At 43.7% G+C, this 19,514-nt stretch overlaps 1 protein-coding gene across 1 annotated transcript in view; it reads left to right on the forward strand.

Annotated features, from left to right (window-relative positions):
* Positions 1 to 201: 201 nt before the first annotated feature.
* The window catches only part of WNT7A (Wnt family member 7A), a 39,647-nt gene continuing 20,334 nt past the window's right edge, over positions 202 to 19,514 (forward strand). Inside the window, exons 1-3 of the mRNA XM_076345921.1 lie at positions 202 to 373; positions 1,303 to 1,529; positions 13,410 to 13,681. Coding sequence (XP_076202036.1) covers positions 303 to 373; positions 1,303 to 1,529; positions 13,410 to 13,681 — 570 coding nt within the window. The 5' untranslated portion in view covers positions 202 to 302. The remainder of the gene's footprint in view (positions 374 to 1,302; positions 1,530 to 13,409; positions 13,682 to 19,514) is intronic.

The raw sequence follows: 19,514 nt of genomic DNA on the forward strand, positions 1-19,514 counted from the left end.
CCATACATTGCCAGCAATAAAGCGCTACGTGTGACAGGCATACAAATCCGGGACAGAGGGAGAAGAGAGCGAGAGGGGCAGAGGCAGACGGACGGCCAGAGCGGAGAGCCCCGGGAGAGGGACATGGTGAGTGCCTGCGGGGGCTCGCCAGCGCGCAGCGGCGGGCGGCGCGGGGCGCGGCGGGGGCTGCCCCTCTCGGCCGCGCTGCCGTGACCGCAGCTGCACCGCCAGAAACGGCCCCGGGCCGGGAGCGTGGCAGGCATCGTTTCGCATGTTGGTCTGAGACACGGCAAGCAAGGAATATGAACAGGAAAACAAGGCGCTGGATCTTCCACATCTTCCTGAGCCTGGGGATTGTGTATATCAAGATCGGGTAAGTAACTTTTTTTTTTTTTCTTTCTTTTATAACAATTGCGCTCTCTCTCGCTCTCAGCCTAACCTGCCCAGACCTGTTACTATTTAACTAGGGAAGTCTCAAAAAAAAAAAAGAAAAAAAAAAAAAAAAAAAAAGATGATGGTGGTGATCACGATTATTTCTTAAAAGACAGGTAGAGCCCCACACCTTTGAGCGGCCCTCGGGGGCGCAGCCTCCAGCGGGGCGAGGTGGCGGCCCCGGGCGGCGGCCCCTGCCGCCGCGGGGGCGACCGGGGGGAACCCCCCGGGGCAGCCGGCCCTTCTCCGCCCCGGCCTGCGGTCCCCGGCGCGGGGTGCCGCGGCCGCCCCCGCCCGGCTCCCGCAGCTACCTGCCGCCGCCTGCAGCTCGGGGCGGGCCTCCGCTTCCCCGCACGGAAACTCCTCGGCGGCTGCAGCCGGAGGAGACGCCGCCGCCCGCACCGAGAGGGGAACAGGGAGGGTGGCGGCTCTCCGGTCTCGCAGCATCCCTGGCCCGGCCCGAGCCGCCGCGGCGCTGCCCGTCCAGGTGCGCCCGGCTGCGGGGGGGAGGCGGCGCAGCCCGGGGGCAGAGCGCGTGGGTTATCCCCCTTCCCTCCCTCTAACTGTTCAACACGAGAGGGAAAACCCTCCCAGCCCGTTGACCGTGCGTGGCCCGGGCACGCAACGCCGCTGTATGCGCTTTAATTTATGAATGAGGAAGTTGGGTCCCGTTTTGGCAGGAGCCCACGTGCTCCTTATCTCTGCTTTGGCTGTGGAGAGAGGGAGAGGGAAGCGACAGGGGGAAAAGGCGGGTGCTTTCCGGGGGCACCTGCCAAAGCTGGGTCCTGCAGCGCGGGAAGGCGGTGGGGTGCTGCGTCCGCCTCCGGGATGAGCCTCCCCTCAGCCGCCCCTGGTGTCTTGTCGTTGCAGGGGCTTTTCCTCTGTGGTGGCCCTGGGAGCCAGCATCATCTGTAACAAGATCCCAGGTCTTGCCCCCCGGCAGCGGGCGATCTGCCAGAGCAGGCCCGACGCTATTATCGTCATCGGGGAAGGGTCCCAGATGGGCATCAACGAGTGCCAGTTCCAGTTTCGCAACGGGCGCTGGAACTGCTCTGCCCTGGGAGAGAGGACCGTCTTCGGGAAGGAGCTGAAAGTGGGTATGTTGCCTCTCTGCTCGCTACTGACTGGCTCCCACCCGCATGACACCAAAAGGGGGGCACACGGGGAGTGTCACGGGGCACAGCTGTTGGCGTTAGGAAAGACCAGCTAGCTCACACAGCTTGTGCCAGCCAGGGCAGGACCGTCGCCTTGAGCGTGTTCACAGGGATGCTGTGGCTGTTGTTACCAACGTGACGGTCATCTCTGCTTCCTCCTAGCAGGGTACCTGCCGTGGCCCTTGCTGTGGTTCAGGAAAGCAATTCTACATGCGTTAGCTTCCACCACAGTATTTCGCTGTCCTGCTCTCACAAATCCTTTCTGAAAGATTTTCCATTTGTGTGCACAGGACAGCAGCCTTATTTGTGTACTTAAGGATGAGTAAAAGGTGTTTGATTCTGGTTAAAGGTAGTTGTCAGAGACTGAATGCTGAGCGGGGTTAGAATTACACTTCTGGGGTGCAGGCACCTCACCAGTGATACTGGCCTGATGTTTCTACCTGTTTGGACTAAGGTCCGGCAATCAGTCTCATTACAAGAGATTTCCACCACACAAAATAGTTATTCTATAGCAACTATATCTAGTGCCCTCTCTCCCACCAGAAAGAATGGGTGTGTTCCGGTTTGAGGTGTCAGGGCATTTACAAAACCTGTTCCAATCAACAGGCAGAAGATCCCACTTCCAGTTTCCATTTTTTTCAGTTGTTGCAACAGTACAAAATACTTCAAAATTCTTAACTAAAACAGCAGTAATAATGACAAACACAAATACCTGAGGAAACAGAGCTGAGGTTAAAACTCTCATACCCCTGTACTGCAAAACACATACTAGTGGAGCTTACTCAATGTTCATTGATTCCACAGCACTTAAAATACAAAGAGCGAGGAAAAGTCTTTTCTAAATACAGGTATAGCCATCTTTAGAGCCATCACTGAAAGCTAATCACTCACAGTGTGGCATTCCACATCCAGAAGTTGAAGCTGGGATCTGTGGTTTCCACCCTTGAGGTCTTTCTGCCCCCTCCCCATCTAAAATGTAGGTGCAAAAACCCAGAAAATCAGTCAAACAATGCTTAGCATGATATAAACCACGGATGTTTCATGAGAACGGAAGAAGTGACCGAGGACAGAAGCTAGAAGAGCCCTGAGCAGTTGTACAGCAGCTGTGCCTGGCTTCTAGCTTATTAGGAAACCCTCTGGACTGGACTGGCTCCAGTCACCGTCTAGTCATATATGGACAAATGGCAGGATGTGGCCCTAGTACCTCATTCCTTGCATTCTCATGAAATGCAGAGATACAGCATTGCCACTCTGCTTCTGGAACTCCCGAGAACGCCTGGCATTAACTGAACATATATTTTATCACATGTGTGCACGCTGACATGTGTATTTTCCAAAACTTAGAGATATTTAAGGAAAGAACAGAAAGAGAACGAGACGACTAAATTTGAAAGCCCTGTGTGAGTTACCGATCTTTCAACGCCTTTGATAATCAAACAGAGTGAGTCAAGTAGGGAATGTAAAAAACACCCTGCACAACATTGTGAAACATCTGAAAATGGACCATTTATTCAGATTAGCTCATTGTTTCTATTCCTTGAGCCTAGATGTTCCTGTCAGTGATCCATGCAAGTGTTTGCCACTTATGTCAGTGAAGAGTCCATTTGGATGGCTGACAGGTTTGGGCTCATTTAGTCTAAGAGTAACATTTCCTTAAAAAGAAAATGTGAGAAGGATTTCTTCTTCTTCAACAAATCATAAAACTGCAGAGTTATTGTGGTCTGTTGTATAAACATGCGCTCAGTTCCTGCCCCCCTCCCAAAATTGAATTATTTAGCTAGCGGGTTATATTTAGGTCCTTTTAAAGAAAGTCAATATTAAAGGAAGTAGACTTTGATCTGTCTTTGAGGTGATAACTCTTAATATGTTCTATCTATCCATTATGAGGCTAAGATGGATAGGGCAAATTCATTGCTGATTTCAGAACAGAGTCAAGTGTTGAATGGCATCCAAATTATAAAACTCATTTAAAGAATAACCAAAAACTTCAAATTTAAACAGGTTATACATTTACATTTGAAATGTAATTTTTACGTCGGTAAAAATCACACAGGTTTGAAATCTGCAATGGTGAATTTTACTTGCACACAAGACATGCATGGTGTCTCAAGGATAAAAATACTCAGGCCCTCAAACACCATGAAATATTATAATGTAACCACTCCTGCTCAGGTTGTCTCCTTGTTCTTCCGCTTCTTGCCTATCAGCGTGTATAGAAACCTAGACTATCTGACACAGCTCATCTTTCTACGGCTACAAAGAAAGAGCATCTGTTTCCTACATTTCTCTCTCTTTCCCTAAGATCTCTGTGTCGGGGTGTGCTCTAGGTTGCCATTCAGAGACATAAAGGCTAATATTTTGCTCTGGTTAAAAAGGGTAAAACCTATGTGCCATAAAGCCATCAGTCAAATTTGGTGCCCAGAAACAGGAGATCTGCGTGCCCTACCCTAAACAGGAAAGAGAGAGAGACGTGTGATGTGAAGGACCTTATACCCTATAGGACGTGTTTTAAGGTTACTGTGCATAAGAACAATCCAGGTTAACATTCGGGCAAAGATATTGTACCCTTGTAGCTTTTTTAATTAGCAGCAGCAGCTCTAGATTCTCAGTCCTTTGACGCGGTGTGTATTACAAAATCCTATTCAAACAGCAACTAATACATTAGTACCTTTTATAGCATTCAAAGACTGATTATGTTCCTCTGCCAATTGCGTCCTTAAAGTTATTACCTCGGAAGTACGCGGGGCACCTTTGTCTTGCCACTTGCAATAAAGTCAGTGGGCCACACATGACCTCATTCCGCTTTCTCTATTAGAGGGCTTCGCTCTGCCTCTGGAGTGGCACTGATGTACTTGCTCTATGATTAGGATATGACTTCAGAATGACAGTAATGTGGTTCGCCTTGCCACTGCACGGCTGAACGCGTGCAGCGAGCAAAGTCTAATATCAATTTGGGAGGATGTGCTTAAGTAACTCTTCTGTTAATAGGATTTGCGTGTGTTAGTCCATACAAATAAGTTCCCCTGGATACCACAGATTCTTGCAAACTATTTCCCAACCCATGATTTTGATAGCACACCAAGCTAAATCTCTTCAAAACCAGGTTTCATTACTTTCACCTTTACTCTGTAATCTGTTTTATGAATGTTATGCAAAGGTACCCAAATTATTTAAATTCTCTTGTTGACACTGCAGGGTGATTCAGGAGGCCCAAGTTCTCGTGGCTCTGCCGTTGCGTGGCTGAGGGACCCTGGCACTCTCCTCCTCTGTGTTTCTCTTTTCCTATTTTTAAAATGGCAACAGGGATACTAGCCTTGGTGACACACTTGGAAGTCTGTAGAAGGAAAGCATCAAACAAAATTTTCCTGTTCTAATCTGTAGCATGTATGTATCTGCATTTTAACAAATTCACATATAATCTGTCTTCCAGTGCTAATTTAGTTGTAGAGTTATAGTTAGCAACCATTTAAATTCACCCATGCTTCATATGGCATATTTGTGATCACAGACTTGAGTTTCCAGCTCGTTATAGCATGCTTCCAACCAGCACACAGCATATACTCTCCGTTTCTTGTGTCATTTTATCTAGTTTGTCCTTCAAAAGAGAGATTCTTCCCTACTGACATACTGTGGATATCTTATCGTGACAGCTGGTGACAATAGTGCCAATAACATGAAGAGAACTAACAGAGTAAAAGTGACAACAGTTTGCTCCAGCTGAGGACTTGGTCCAATTACGACAGGAAATGATAAAAGTCGCAATCAAGATCAACACAAGGATTTTTTTCTAGACAATTCTGTAGTCACCTTATTAATAATGTAAAGTCACAAACAGAATTTTTAAAATAACCATGGAGATGACGCAACACTGCAATTATGGACACTTTTAAAAACAAACGTATTCTTTACAGTGGTCAGCAGTTCAGCTCTCAAAGACAGCCACAATCAAAAACAAGGTTTTAAAGCAGGATAGGCCAAAAAACTCCTGCCCACCTCTCTTCAGGTGAAATGTGGTTCAGGCCTAAACATCTGAGCAACCAGGGATGCCTTTGATAGAATCTGAAAATCGGGTTTGGGCTCTGGTGGATCGCAGCAAGAGCAGGTGCTATGGCGAAGGCCTTTCTTCAGGTGCCTGAGTGGCCCATTTTGCAGTGTGCAACCTTGTGAACAGGTAGCCAACAGTAACTTTGCTGTTTGTGATAAGCACAGGCCAAGGAATAACTGTCTCAAATAATTGCCTTAGGATATGCATACATTTCATGGTACCTAGAGGACAGCACCATATTGCCATCATAGGGCAAAAATACAAAACCATGTCCTTTTGTCATAACTGAGCAGCACTGCCACTATTAAATGAGACTTCCCAAGTAAAAATAATACAAACTGTTTGACTGCATCTCTGCAAAGTGACACAGCAAAGTGGAAACTCGTTGCAGTGCAGATCTATGAAAAGAAAGGCACTACAGCCTTGCGGAACCTGTCCTGGACCCTGCATGGGAGAGTATGGAGGGAATCAGCCGAGGGCTATGAAGACATGTGGTGGTCCCTGAAGAGCATTACAGCAAAACTGGTTTCAACCAATCTAAAATCCACCAATTCCTTGGGTTTTTTTACACTGAAAAATGTTTCAGTGTAATCACGTTGATACGTTCATCCACCTGACATTACTCATGTGAATAAGGAAAGCTGAAATTAAAACAAGAATCCACATGGACAAACTGATCTTAAAACTTTTGAGCATAGCAGGACAAGTCAGCACCTATGTATGTTGTGCACAATGCTTTTGACTCAGGGACCATTACAGATGTACCCAAATGTACACGTTAAAACAGAAGAGGCTGTTAGCTTTCCTTTGTACAGTATACTGTTAGCTCTACACTGCTCACTGGACTGAATTTAGCAGTGATTTATTTTCCATATATTAAAAATAAACTTTTCTTCTATAGCTTCAACAACGTAAAGGAAGAGGGGACGTTCCCGCTCTTGCCTATTGAAACAAATGACAACTATCCTACAAGCCAAACTCTTAACTAGCTTGTGCAGTAGCTATCAGGAACTCTCTCTTTTGCTAGCATGCAAAAGAGAATAAGATCTAGGTCATTCTCCTATCTGGTCTGGTAGAGTTAAAAGAAAAATAATAGAGTAAAACTTCTTTTTGTCACTGTGCTAAAGGCAAACACTTTTGAAAACATCCCGGTACGGGTGTGTTCAAGAAAGGATTTAATCTTCAATCATTTTCTAGAGCTGTTTGAGTTTAATTACTGGTGTAGTCTCTTGTGTCAGGTTTTAAAGTCTGATTCTCTGAATTACAAAATAACCGACCAAGTAAACAACCACTGGTAGATCATCATGAAAATGCTTGCTGTTTTTATATTGCATGGAAGATTACCTGCACAAGTCTGTGGGAAACTAGGTTCTAAGTGCTGCTGCACTATTCAGTGTGGTCAGTATTTAGAAGAAAGATTGGCAAATACTCTGTTTTCTGAACCAGTGGTGTTATGAAACCCCGGAGACATACAGAAAAGAAATATAGTTGCAATTAACAGGAGTCTTGCTATCTACTCAAGCAGGATCAGGATTTGCATTTCTGTGCTAAGTTTCCAGCCCTTACAACCTGTTTTTAATGTCAGTATCTTGCAGGAGAACAGTTATTTGCAAGCAAAACAGCACCCAGGCTGAAATATGGCCTGAACATCCAAAACCTAGCATGCTGCTTTATGCCAGAAAGTCAATCTTTCCCAGCAGGGACTGTCACAGTAAGATAAAACATTGCCCCAAGGTCACTGCAGTTGGAATTCTCATCAGAAGGTTTTCATACCTGCCTTCAGATGTGTCTTGTGAGTACATGTTTCAGAGAAACAAAAAGATTACATTTCATTAGAAAGGTAGAAGAGCTATCTCCTATCGCAGGGCCAGTACGTGGGGTTTTCTAAAGTAAGGCAGTGGTGTGGAGGGGTCAGAGCTGTCTGAAAAGGGGAAACTGCTGTTTGAACTCCAAAATACTGGCTGTGATATTTGTAATGTGCATGGCTTGAGTAGTAACTTCGTAAGTTTAGAGAGGGTGTTTTAAAAAAGAGTCACTATACCTGGAGCGTTTCCTCTCCAAGAATCTCATGTGTTGATGAAACAAACTTTAGCTTGTGAAAGTGGGCAGTGACTAAATACCCCAAAGTCTCAAATGCCTCTTAGAGCAATTCTACTTATTTTATTTATTGGTACTAATCTTTGCAAAGAACACGCTGCTGATTTATAGGGAACTGTCATTTTCATTTCAAGTCAGTACAATATTTTAAGGCACCAAACCCCTCAAAACTTTGAACCATTACAGAAGGGGGAAGAAAAATAGGAGGGGGATACTTCAGTGATTTTTTTAAGCTACCATTTTTATTAATCACACATGCTAGGTTAAAGAAAGATAAAAATAAAAAACCTGCAAGACCATACGTGGTCTACCAAGAAAGGAGGAGGCACACCCCAAAGTAGGCAGAGGATGAGTTCTGTTCTTTGTTTTTCCAAGCTATGAGTTATGACCTCTATAGAGAGATGTGAAGTAATGTTAGCTATGGCACATAATTGGCAAAGTACGTTGTATTTTCCATCTTTATATTTTGACAATCATATTTCAGCTCGTGTCACTGCAGATAACTCCCTCTCTGACCCTTTGGCTTTAAATAGCAGAAAATACAACCCATGTTTTCCAGTGAGATAAATAGAAATTTGTCTTTTTTATTTCACAGCTTAGTCAGCTTATGAGGGGGACTGATAGGGCGGGCCAAGCTATTTAGAAACGTACTTAGATCCTGAGAGGTGAACCGCTGAGCACCTACTGACTTCCTGCAAGTAAATCTGCTCTGTATCTTGCCGGCTTAGGTCCTGTTTCCCATGCAACACCAAGTTATTGTGCTTCTTTTTAAAACTAAGTTCTCATTTCTAATCAGTGCGAATGAAGCTTTTTACAAACTGTTCAAATTTTAAGATTAAACTTAAAAAAATTAAGTTAGCTAAATTAAAACCAGAATGCAGACCACTCTTTGCAGATGCTACACAGGCAGACCACTTGCTGACCAGCCAAAGCCCAGGCCCACAAACATTTATACACAAGAGCAAAGACATGCATGTGAGTGTTTGCAGGATTAATGCTCCAAGGTATGCACGAGTTGTATATAAGTATGCTCAGTGTTAGGAGAGCCACCTGTGCTGGTAATATTTATGTTTTCACTTACTTGTGATAATCTTAGTGCTTCCCCTTATGACATCTGACACCCTGTGGTGGTGGTTGACTGTGCAGAGCTCAGAGACAAAGTTGAAGACAGCTTGGGATTGTCACGTGCTACCCAGTGAAGGGTCTGAAGACAGGACTCCAGTGCTTTGGAGGACAATTTGCATCAAAAGAGTGGAGCTGCAGAAATATTGGAAGCCATGGATGCCAAGCTATCTGCCATCAAAGCAAATGGAGCTGCAACACACTGCATACCTTATTTAAGTCCAGAAAAAACCAGAAAGAGCAGGGAGATATTTATGTCTGACACATGAAGAAAAGCCTCTGTGTTCATACAGCACTTAAAGCACTTGTTTAGGCTGAGGACAGCCCCAGGTCTGAATGGGGGGAGCAGAGCCAGGCATACATTGATGCCCACACCCCACTTCCAAGCCGAGTGCTGATGGGTGGCACTGCTGCAGGGTGTGCCTCACCCGTCCCCACCAGCCCCAGCACATCCGCACTGAGCTTGAACATCGCTTATGGTAGTACAGCGGTTATACCTGGAAATGCTGCCATGGTTAGAAATCCCTGTTAGATCACCGGCCTTGTAAATGACCAGAGCAACCTTTGAAAGATTGCTAGATCCTTTTCTGAAGTTTCTAATGCTTGGAGTTCAGCTCTGGTGTGTGTTTAGCCTCTGCTTATTCTAGACAATGAGAAGAACGTGTCATTCGGGAGCTGAAAGGATGGCTTACAATTCTTGTACGTATATAGCCAACTTTCCACCTTTCCCCACAACTCCTGTAGGTCTCAGGCAGCCGTCATTCTTTCTCTTGCCAGTTTACTCATCACAAGTGGTTTTATGTGCACCCTTGCATGTCACTGCCTGGAAAAGCCCCCACAAAACTCTCTTAAATTGACCCAGCATCTGGGATCACAGTTTGCACCAATCCTCCACAAAGATCAACTGATCTGTTCATTATGTGAATTTTTAAAATAAATTTTTACTTTTTTTTAAAATCTTTTTTAAAAAATCATAGATTTTAATCCAATTTTAATGGAGGTTTAAGGATGGATTCAGTGGGAATTGACTTCAAGAAGAGTTAATTCCTGGGTCTCCACCCAATGCTTCTAGCGAATGGTTCAGAAGATTGTTCAAGAGACAGTTTGAGTAGCTTATGCCAATGAGTACATTTTATTTAAACTTTCTTCAAAAGGTCTTTTCTGATCTCACTGCTGAAAACATACCAGTTCACTCTTCCACTGACTGATCTTTCCAGCCATCTAGAGAAGGTAATGACTGCAGATTAGGATTTTCCATACCCTTTCAGGTATACAGAAGAGCGAAACCCTTGATGTTACCATCAGCCTATTGACTATCTATTTTTGCGAGGAAAGAAGTGTTTTGCTTATTCTGGTCATTAGCCAAAGTGGGCTCTGTGTCTCACAGTGTGATGCATTGCTGCCAGTTCTGTTCTTTCGTTACCCTATATTTTGTACCATATCTCCCGCTTTGCTAACTTTCTTTGTCCTCCTGAACCAGAAGTGCTGTTCCCACCTATGGAGTATTTTGTGATGCTACAGTCACCATCACCTGTGGATTAAAGTAAATAAGAGAAAGTCTCAGTATTGTGTTGATATCAAAGCCTGACCTTTTTCTAATGCTAACATCCTGGATTTTTTACTACTAAATTTTCAGAGGGAAAGTAAGCCACAGGTCTAAGTTGGCTGTCAGATGCACATAAAAAGTGTAGGCTGAAAAGTAAACAAGAAAGAAACTAAAGGAGGGTCGTATCAGGTCATTTCCCAAATTGTTCATCTTTGGGAATCCAGAAATGATGAGGTTGTGCCTTTCAACCTACCCGTATTTTGAGATTAGACTGAATGTGGAGCAGTACTGCGCCGGTCAGCCTGCTCTAGAGCCTCAGAAGAAGCTCAGAGGAAACAAACTGTTGCCTGCAAGGAGCAGCTGTCTGAGCATACCTTATTAAAGCAGTGTTTCCCTCTGAGATCCTCCAGGCATTTCAACTGTCTGCTGAAATTGGAAGTAGAGCAGTAGTATTCGTTACTTAAAAGTGGCAGGGAAACACATGTTCTCACGTTATCCCATCTGGTTACAAAAACCCTATTACACTGTTTTGGTATCTAAAGCACTGTCACAGAAGAGGCTCCGAATGAACTAAGCCTACCCTTACCCTGTGTGCTGACATTTCTATGAGCCAGACAAGGGTAATGAAGCTTTAAAAAGTGAATCATTTATGGAAAACAGGGATAGTTTGATGCAGACGTGACAAGCCTGTGCCACTTTATCAATACTGCACAAGTGCCAAGGTGCTTCCTACCTGGATCAATTCCTCCAGACACTTGCTTTGTTTACCTTGTAATCTGCTAACTTTTAGTTCTAAAAAGCTGCTAAACTTTTCCCCAAAAAAGATGAACTCACAAAATAACGTAATGTGTATAATATATTTTATGATCAAGCTTGACATTGGATTCTGATTCTGCTTGTGCTAGTTTTATACTCTCTACGTTGCATTTTTCTCCCCTCTAAGAAGCAAAAGAGCTGCTTAGTCTTTACAATGTTGAGTGTGTCAGATTAAAATGATCTCCCAGTGTTTTTTATTCTAGATCTTGAAAACAACTTGTGCTAGATCAGAAATCATCCAGCCAAAGGAAAAACAGAACCAGATGCAAATTTCAACTCAAAATATTTTTTTGTTTCTGTCCCATTTGCTGCTTCATGAAACGGAAATCTGGTGTAATGGGTTGCTCCCCTCTGAGTGGAGAAACTGGGACTTCTTATTGTACCTTCCCCTGTTTATCAGTGCATTTTTCATAGTGTTGTACTTAAAATAGTGAGGATATTGTTGAGTGTAAACTGGAGGAGGAACTAGAAAGGTGCCCCTGGCTGGTCCTGGTGGATTCACTCTGGAGTGGGTCCCCACTTCCACCTGCCTCCTCTGCTCTCCCCATGCGGCCGCACAGAGGTACTGAGAGCACAACTCCAAATACACCTAAATCCTGGGATTTCTATCCCAAGTTCAGATTTTCATAAAAAGCCACTAGTTCTAGAAAGCCTCATCTGCAAAGTGCACAGTCATAACAATCCAACATTTTATGATTTTTCTTTTTTTAAATAAGGGAAAACAAGAAATCCTTTGAGGAAGTCCGATACTTGACTACAAGTTCCTCAATAAACACAGTGTGTAGCAGTATCAATGGGAATCGCCTATGCTAATAAAAGGGCACGAAGTTGCCTATTAACAGATTTTGATTATATGTCATCTTGTTTTCCGTTTTACTTCCTTGCCATAAGGAAGTGAATATTTTTCATTAAAAGAACCATTTAGTGACAAGTACAGAAATCTAGATCATATATGTGAAAGGGATGTAGCCGAGAATGAAGTGCTTGTAAGATTTCTTTCCCAAGTTTTTTTTTTTTTTGTGAAATCCAATAAACAGCAGAAATGTGCTTGTTTCATGTATAATAAACTATTGCCAGCAGTTGAGGTCTGCCAGCACTTAACTGGCGGGTGTTTGGAGAAGGGAAGCTGATCTTCCCATCTGCCCTCTCCTAATTAAGAGCCTGATTCTGATCCTATTGACGCAAGGGTACATTCTGTCTTTGGAGAAATAAGAGTAGGAGTAAGTTCTTAGTTTGGGAGGTCCAAGAATTTTTAAAGGGCTGTTTGATATACATGGGCAACCTCTACAAACCTCCTTACGTTTTGAAGAGGACCTCTCTCAGCAGAACTGGTTCCAAAAGTCTTGCAGATCTCATAGGATCCACACGTGGGAAATCCACACACCAGAATGCAAGAAAGCTTCAAGAAGATAAATTAAATCACAGATTTAAAGTGAGCCCCACCCCAAACAAACAGAAGCCTGTCATTATAGCCATATTGCACAAAATAATATTGGCTTCACCTCTTCCTTACAGCCCTCTGGTGAGGCTGTTACTTTGCCTTGCTTTTGTCATGGTACCTATAACAGGTCAGGATTTTTTTTCCGCCCTGTGAGAAATTTTGAAATTAAAACCAAGACTTATTTCACTGAGTCTGCACAAATGTCGGTGTTGAAAACTTTGTGACACCTACAATGTGAAAAAGATGTTCCAATTCAGTTAAAATATTTTCAGAACAAGATTTCTAACAGAGGTTATTTTCCTCTAAAAATACCTTTTAGCATAGAATTAAATTTCTAAATAAAATCCTGTTTCTGAGCTGATTTTTTGAGAAGTTGAATATGGTGGTTTTAGCAATTTCACCCACAATTCCACCTATTTTCTTTTTCTTTCCTTCTTTTTGAGCTAGAGCATTTGCCACCCCACCCTTTTGCTAGAAAAAGTTTAGTCTGACTACTTCTAATACCATCTGGAAATATATATATGAAGTTGCCTAAATAATACTTTATCTCCTACTACCTCATGGAGAGCTATCATTTTAGAGAGTGAACATCCACAAAAATCAATACTTAGAAGAGTAGAGACCTGCTTATGCCTGCAGATTTACAGCACTTCTAATAATAGCTTTCTGATGTTTGCACTGCAGGAACTTGCCTATCTTTTTCTAACTAATGTCACCATGTTGTATCGTGTATTTACGGCACTGTTTTGATTTCAGGTAGCAGAGAAGCAGCATTCACATATGCCATCATTGCTGCTGGAGTAGCACATGCAATCACGGCTGCCTGTACACAGGGCAACCTGAGTGACTGTGGTTGTGACAAAGAAAAACAAGGACAGTACCATAAAGAGGAAGGATGGAAATGGGGAGGCTGCTCTGCTGACATCAGATACGGAATAGGATTCGCCAAAGTGTTTGTGGATGCCCGGGAGATTAAGCAAAATGCAAGGACCCTCATGAACCTGCACAACAACGAGGCCGGGCGGAAGGTAAGTACTTCCGCTCTCCCCCAGACACGGCCATCTCCAGCCTGGGATTGGAGATGGGGTTAGATCATGTGCAGTGCATGAGAACTACAGTGCGCTTTAATGCTAACCTCATTTTACAGTAGACAGGTAGGCACCTTTGCAAGTTATACAAGCTTGTTGGACGCTCTGTCCATCAAATATTTGTCTAAATGTTACTCTTTACAGTGAGAAAAAAGCAAAGAAACATTTTATTTGAAAAGTCAAATGGTACTTATGATAAAAAAGCTTGCCTGCTACTGTGTGGGTGAATGGGATTCTCGTCAGGTTCAGACATGAACTTCTCACTTAGTTGAAAAGGGATCATTTTCAACCCAACTGTTTAAACCTTGCTCTTTGTGTGAGGACTACGTCTACAAGGAGAAAAATACTTTAGCAAAAAGACCACAGACTGACTCACTGTTACACCATTATATGGATTTGGTTTATCATTTTGCACAGCAACACTCCTGCCCCCTCCCTGTTCTTTGGGACCGGGTAGCTGAAAGCAGCTACTGCAGAACCAGCGCTCGGGAAGACAGGAATTCAGCAGCTTCCAACACGCATGTTTCCTGGGGATCCTGGGCACTGACTGCCCCAGATTTTCTGCCTTTGCTGTTTGCTGCACTCGGCCACTTTTCTGATTGTCAGTGGCAGCCGTTGCACATGCAAGACCAAACCTGATCTCTGCTCCTCAGATCCTTGCAGATCAGACGATCCCCAGCATGTGTGAGTGGTGGAGGGGCTCTGATTTACACCAGCTAGGAATAGCCAGGGGATGTCTGCGTGCTCCTTGTACAGCTGTGTGCAGGTACAGTCCAGTGCTGCTTTCCATGCGTTACCGTTTTGCTGATCACATCTTACAGAATGAATGTAAATCCTCTTGCTGTCTTAGCTCTCTATCTTACTTTCTTCACTGTTTGCACTCCTGTGCATCAGTACTGATTTTAGCATTATATTAGCGTGACTTAGAAGCAAATGGGAGAAGGAAGTTAGGAACAGCAGTTAATTTGTGGATACTATTTTTGTTGTGATTATTACCTTTAGGGTCTGAGACATCTCCACTTATGCTGGAGCCAAGCAGATGGCATTGAAGAAAAGCCATTTCCACCCCAAACAAAAGCCTAACTTTTCTTTTATTTAATGCTACTGTAGTAGTTTTATAGGTCAGATTATGTTTTTTACTCTGCCTTGTATCCCAAATGCCCGTGTCTGGCTCTCTAGTGCAAACATGGTACTTCAAAACACTAGCAAAATTGACACTGAATTCTGAGAATAACTCAAGGACTAACCATTAATATTTGCTAATCAAATGATCTGAGATTCAGTATCTTTAGTACTTGGCTTCTGGTAGCACGAAGGCACATACTGAAAAGCCTGGTAAAACACCAAGGCCCACAGTCTGCTCTGCTATACAAGCACAAATCCACTGAAATAAAAAATAGCAGAAGAGTTTCACCTTTGTGGGAAAGCTACTTCCCTGAAAGGTCTGCTTTTATTTGATAGGTGCTGGCAGTAAAAGATTCCCAAGAAACAACACACCAGCCTGTAGAGGACTGCAAACATAGATGGAACTGGCTACTGTCTTAGAAAATTGTTTCAATTACAAAGCTCAAAGATATAGACAAAAAAAGGAGTTGCATTTCTTGGATCTGTTATCACCCGGGTGTGGACCTAGGGTAGAGGAGGAGGGATATTAGTCCTGGAGCCGACCTGTGGGAGGGCAAAGCATTCAGCAGCCTCCCCTTGAGGACATGAGCTCCTTGTGTTTCTCACCTATATGTGCACAATTTGCTGTCCTAAAAGATTATGCCTGGAAGATTCAGCTCTACGCATTGTTATCTGGAAGAACAGTGGTGCGTCCTATCTCTGGCGATCTGCCATTTCTCCAGCAGGCTCAGGAACTGTTCTGATCTAGAGATATTTCTACGCTTCTTCCTGCATCCCTTACAAAATTACTGATCTTTGTTCGAACAAATCTCTGAAATCTTCAGGGGAAGGAAAGAGTAACACGACTGAGAAGAGGTATGTTACTCCACCATCCTGTAGAGAATGAATAAATGATGTTTTTGCTAGAGAGATTCCTTTCAGGCTTTGCTCTTATGTGAAAGATCACAGTATTTAAAGACAATTGGCAGAGGGAGGCCATTACGGGTATTTGGCAAGCTAGGTCTCTCACAACCTAACCCTTTCACAACAAAAACTGTCTTGTTTTGAGGTGGTACTTTCCCTTTTGGAGCAATATGGATCTTATCAGCCTCCACACAATCTATTCTTGGTGGCTTTCCCCTGGGCTACAGATTCTTGTCTAGTTTTACTCACCCGTGGCTAGGTTTTTGATGATATTTATGCATCTAGGAGACAGACTGGCACCTACTGGGCTTCCAAAAATAAAATAGATATTCAATTCTTATTGATTTATCTTCACCTGTAGGCACCGCTATGCTGTTCAAAAGTCAGTCCCCTCTACTTCTCTGGTCTTGCAATGCGAAACTGCACTGTGTGCTGTGCCCCACTCCCCCAGGCGCTCACGAATGACCTGTGAAAAAGTCCTTCTTTAGGATGACATCAGCTGCAGGTGATTCAGGATGCACTCTAGTAAATCATACATATATTATTATATAGTTGTCTTCTTAAGAATCACTAGTAAATTAATCTGTTCCATCTTGGCGAGCCAGAGATGACAGACTACACTGCAGTAGGCAGGCCTGCTGGGCTTACCAGGAAAACTCGGCATAAGTAGGACTGCATGGTATAAACCAACAGAGGACCACAAGGAAAAGCCTGATCCAGACTTTTTGGAGATCTCATTTCAAGACTTTCCACCTTCTCATGGTCTTGTTTTACCTAGGCAGATGTCTCTCTGCTGCCTGCGACGCCAACAACAGCCTCTCTGAACCTACTGACTACAGGACTCTGTCAGAGCAATAGTATGAGCATCTGTCAGTTCTTTCTAGAAGCAAATAAAAATTGATTGTGTCAAATGCGGATGATTTTAGAGGTCATAGGTGGAGAACATCCATGCTGCTAGTCCTTTTCCTGAACAGCCTTGCTAGTGCAATTTTGAAAAATACCCATGTGCACACCCATGATGTGGCGCATCCCACCTGAGATCAGTGTGTGTGAAATGTCTCTATTTCCAGTTGCTCCCCCACTGCAAACTAATGCCAGCGATGCCAACGGTTCCTGCAGAACGAGCACCCATGATGCCTCCACTGCTGGGGTGGAGTGAGTAACAGTTTTCCTTACCGTTAAAAGACAGGGCTCTAACTCTCTGTTTGTCTCTCTGTCTTGACGTCAAACCACCAGGACTGAGTTCTGTAGCACATAGGCACAACTTCAAAGTTCCCAGGCTACTTGGAGGGGAAGGGGCAGAGTTCAAAACAGGGGTCGCATACACCCTACAAAACTGGCCCCAAGCAGCCCGAGAAGCCTCTCATCATTTGTCAAACCTATTGGAGAGCAGCTATTTCTGACCTCCAGAAACAGAGTTTAGGGTGTCTTTCCTCTTTGAATTAGTATTTCCTGAAATGCTGATTCACTGCAGGAAGAAGCAAGCAGTACAGGGAGAACAGGAGGAGAATTCGTAACAGCTGGGTCAGAAAAGAGAGATAAAGCTTGAATTAATTTAAAGGCATAATCCTGATTTGCCCTGCAAACTTCCATGTGAGGGGTTATAATTGCAAGACTAAATTGTCTGTTAGCAAATTTGTCTTCTCAAGTACAAAGTTAATTAAATTACCGTAAGTAACACAATAACGTATGTCTGAGAGATACTTATGCTTCAGGAAATAAAAATGTTATTCTCCAAGTTATCCTGCTAAAAAATAGCAAAGTAGGTACTGAAAGGTTCTACATATTTTGGCTGTAAACTTTTCATTTTGACAGCATGGCAAGGTACATGACCAGACTGCTCTCTCCTCTCTTTTTCTCTGTGACATTGAAATTCCACGAATGGCATCTTGCATCAGCGTTACTTCATATTAAGTATAATGCAATATTATGAGTCATTGTTATAAATCATGGGCACAGGCTGCATTAGAAGGCTTTTGCAATTCAAGAGCACATCAAGGTGGATTTTTATTCAGCGTTTCTCTTTGGAGGCGTACCTAGGTGCACTAACTTTGCAATGTATCTTCATCCTCTGAATCAGTAGCATTTCAGTTTTCCCTTTCAGCTCTAGGGCTGATAGGAAAAGTGCAGTACGTGCCTAACAGAGTTGCTGCAAATATCAAGCAAAGCTATGAGAAACCAGAAGGTGCTTCTGAAGTGGATCATGTAATGATCATAATAGACTGAAGTGTTTAGTATTTTATCCTTTAGGAAAAACTGTAATAATGTTGAAGTGAAACACCAGCATTTGGAAAGCATGGGGTTCAGGAGTTCTCCTAAGCTATTCTGTAAAGCCTACACTTATGACACTCACCCCCTTTACTTGCTAGCATCTCTGACCTCAGAAGGAGATTGCTGCCATAGAACTTTCCTGAACTTCTTCCAGTTCTTGCATAGTGTGCAATCACCACACCACTGCAAGGATTTAACTATCCTCTAGAGGAGACGGCTATTTCTACTTCATTCAAGATACCTTTTACTTTAACTAGCCTATTAGCCTGACTACAAGAAGCATCACGGAACACAAGCTCTTGCAGATGAACCACTTCAAAGGTTGTAAGCATCTAGCACGTTGTTAGAAAAGAGACAAGGCTAATAAAAGAGGCTGCCAAACAATTTAACATTTGTAATTTTTCTGAATATAGGCATGAAATTCTGGAGATTTAATAGTTCTGCCTGAACTAAGTCTTAAAGCATGTGAAAACATGGCAGTATTCCTGCTTGCAGCCGTGGCTCCATTCAGCTGCCTGCAGTGGAGAGGGAGTGCAGCTTGTGGGCTTGCAGCCGTGCTGGGGTGGCCCTGCCCGAGGAAGACCACAACCTTCCAGGGGGACTGCAGCAGTCCAGCGGCTCCTGGTAGGAGCTCTGTTTCCAGAAGACGATCAGGGATGCATACTGCCTGGCAAGCGCAGTGCTAGCAGGGTACAGGTGGTGTGCCAGGAGGACACGGGGCCCATAGTGGGGCCAAAAGATTCCTTCCCACTTATATGTACCAGCTGTAATCTGGCCCTAAGCAATCTCTGCACACAGTGCATCTGGCTAATAGTAACCAAAAACATGTACTTCTGTATTCAGCTGTCTCTCAGCTCCATCAGAAAGAATGTCTCTAATGGGACACGCACAGCGGAATAAAGCTTGCCTGTGTCTGGAGCTGCTGAAAATTACCATAGACTCCAGAGAGTCTAGGAGACCAGCTTCGAGCAGAACAGAACTGGGTGAGGCTGCCCTGATACTCCTGGCACCAGCAATCAAGTGATATTATAGTATCAGCAGCACAGCCACATGTTTCTTGGAGTTCAGAACTTAACAGTGCCCTTGCAATTCCACTTAACATTTTCCAACGGTTTTTCACTTTTTTTTTTTTTTTTGGCACAGGCACAGAAATGTTCCTGATTTTTGTATTCAGAAGCTTCTAGTTCTTAATGTTAGGGATGCTCCTTAAATACAAAGCTGATGAATGATTTTCCTCTTTACTGGTAGATATTAACTACTTGTGAAACGATCACAGCTGAGGTACTTTACTGATTTAGAGTGGCTTGAAGTTGGAAAGCATTTTTCAGGGGTAACTTTCCACTTCTAGTTACAAGTTCCTGTGAGGGATCCTGAAGAGAGAAGCATACCCAGGACTAGTTGTGATGCCTGCTTGCTCAAAAGCTTGTTCATTTACATCCAGCTCCCCTTACTACTCCCTCACTTGGCCCTCCAT

Source organism: Aptenodytes patagonicus, chromosome 8, assembly GCF_965638725.1.
Source record: "Aptenodytes patagonicus chromosome 8, bAptPat1.pri.cur, whole genome shotgun sequence".
NCBI classification, from domain to species: Eukaryota; Metazoa; Chordata; class Aves; order Sphenisciformes; family Spheniscidae; genus Aptenodytes; species Aptenodytes patagonicus.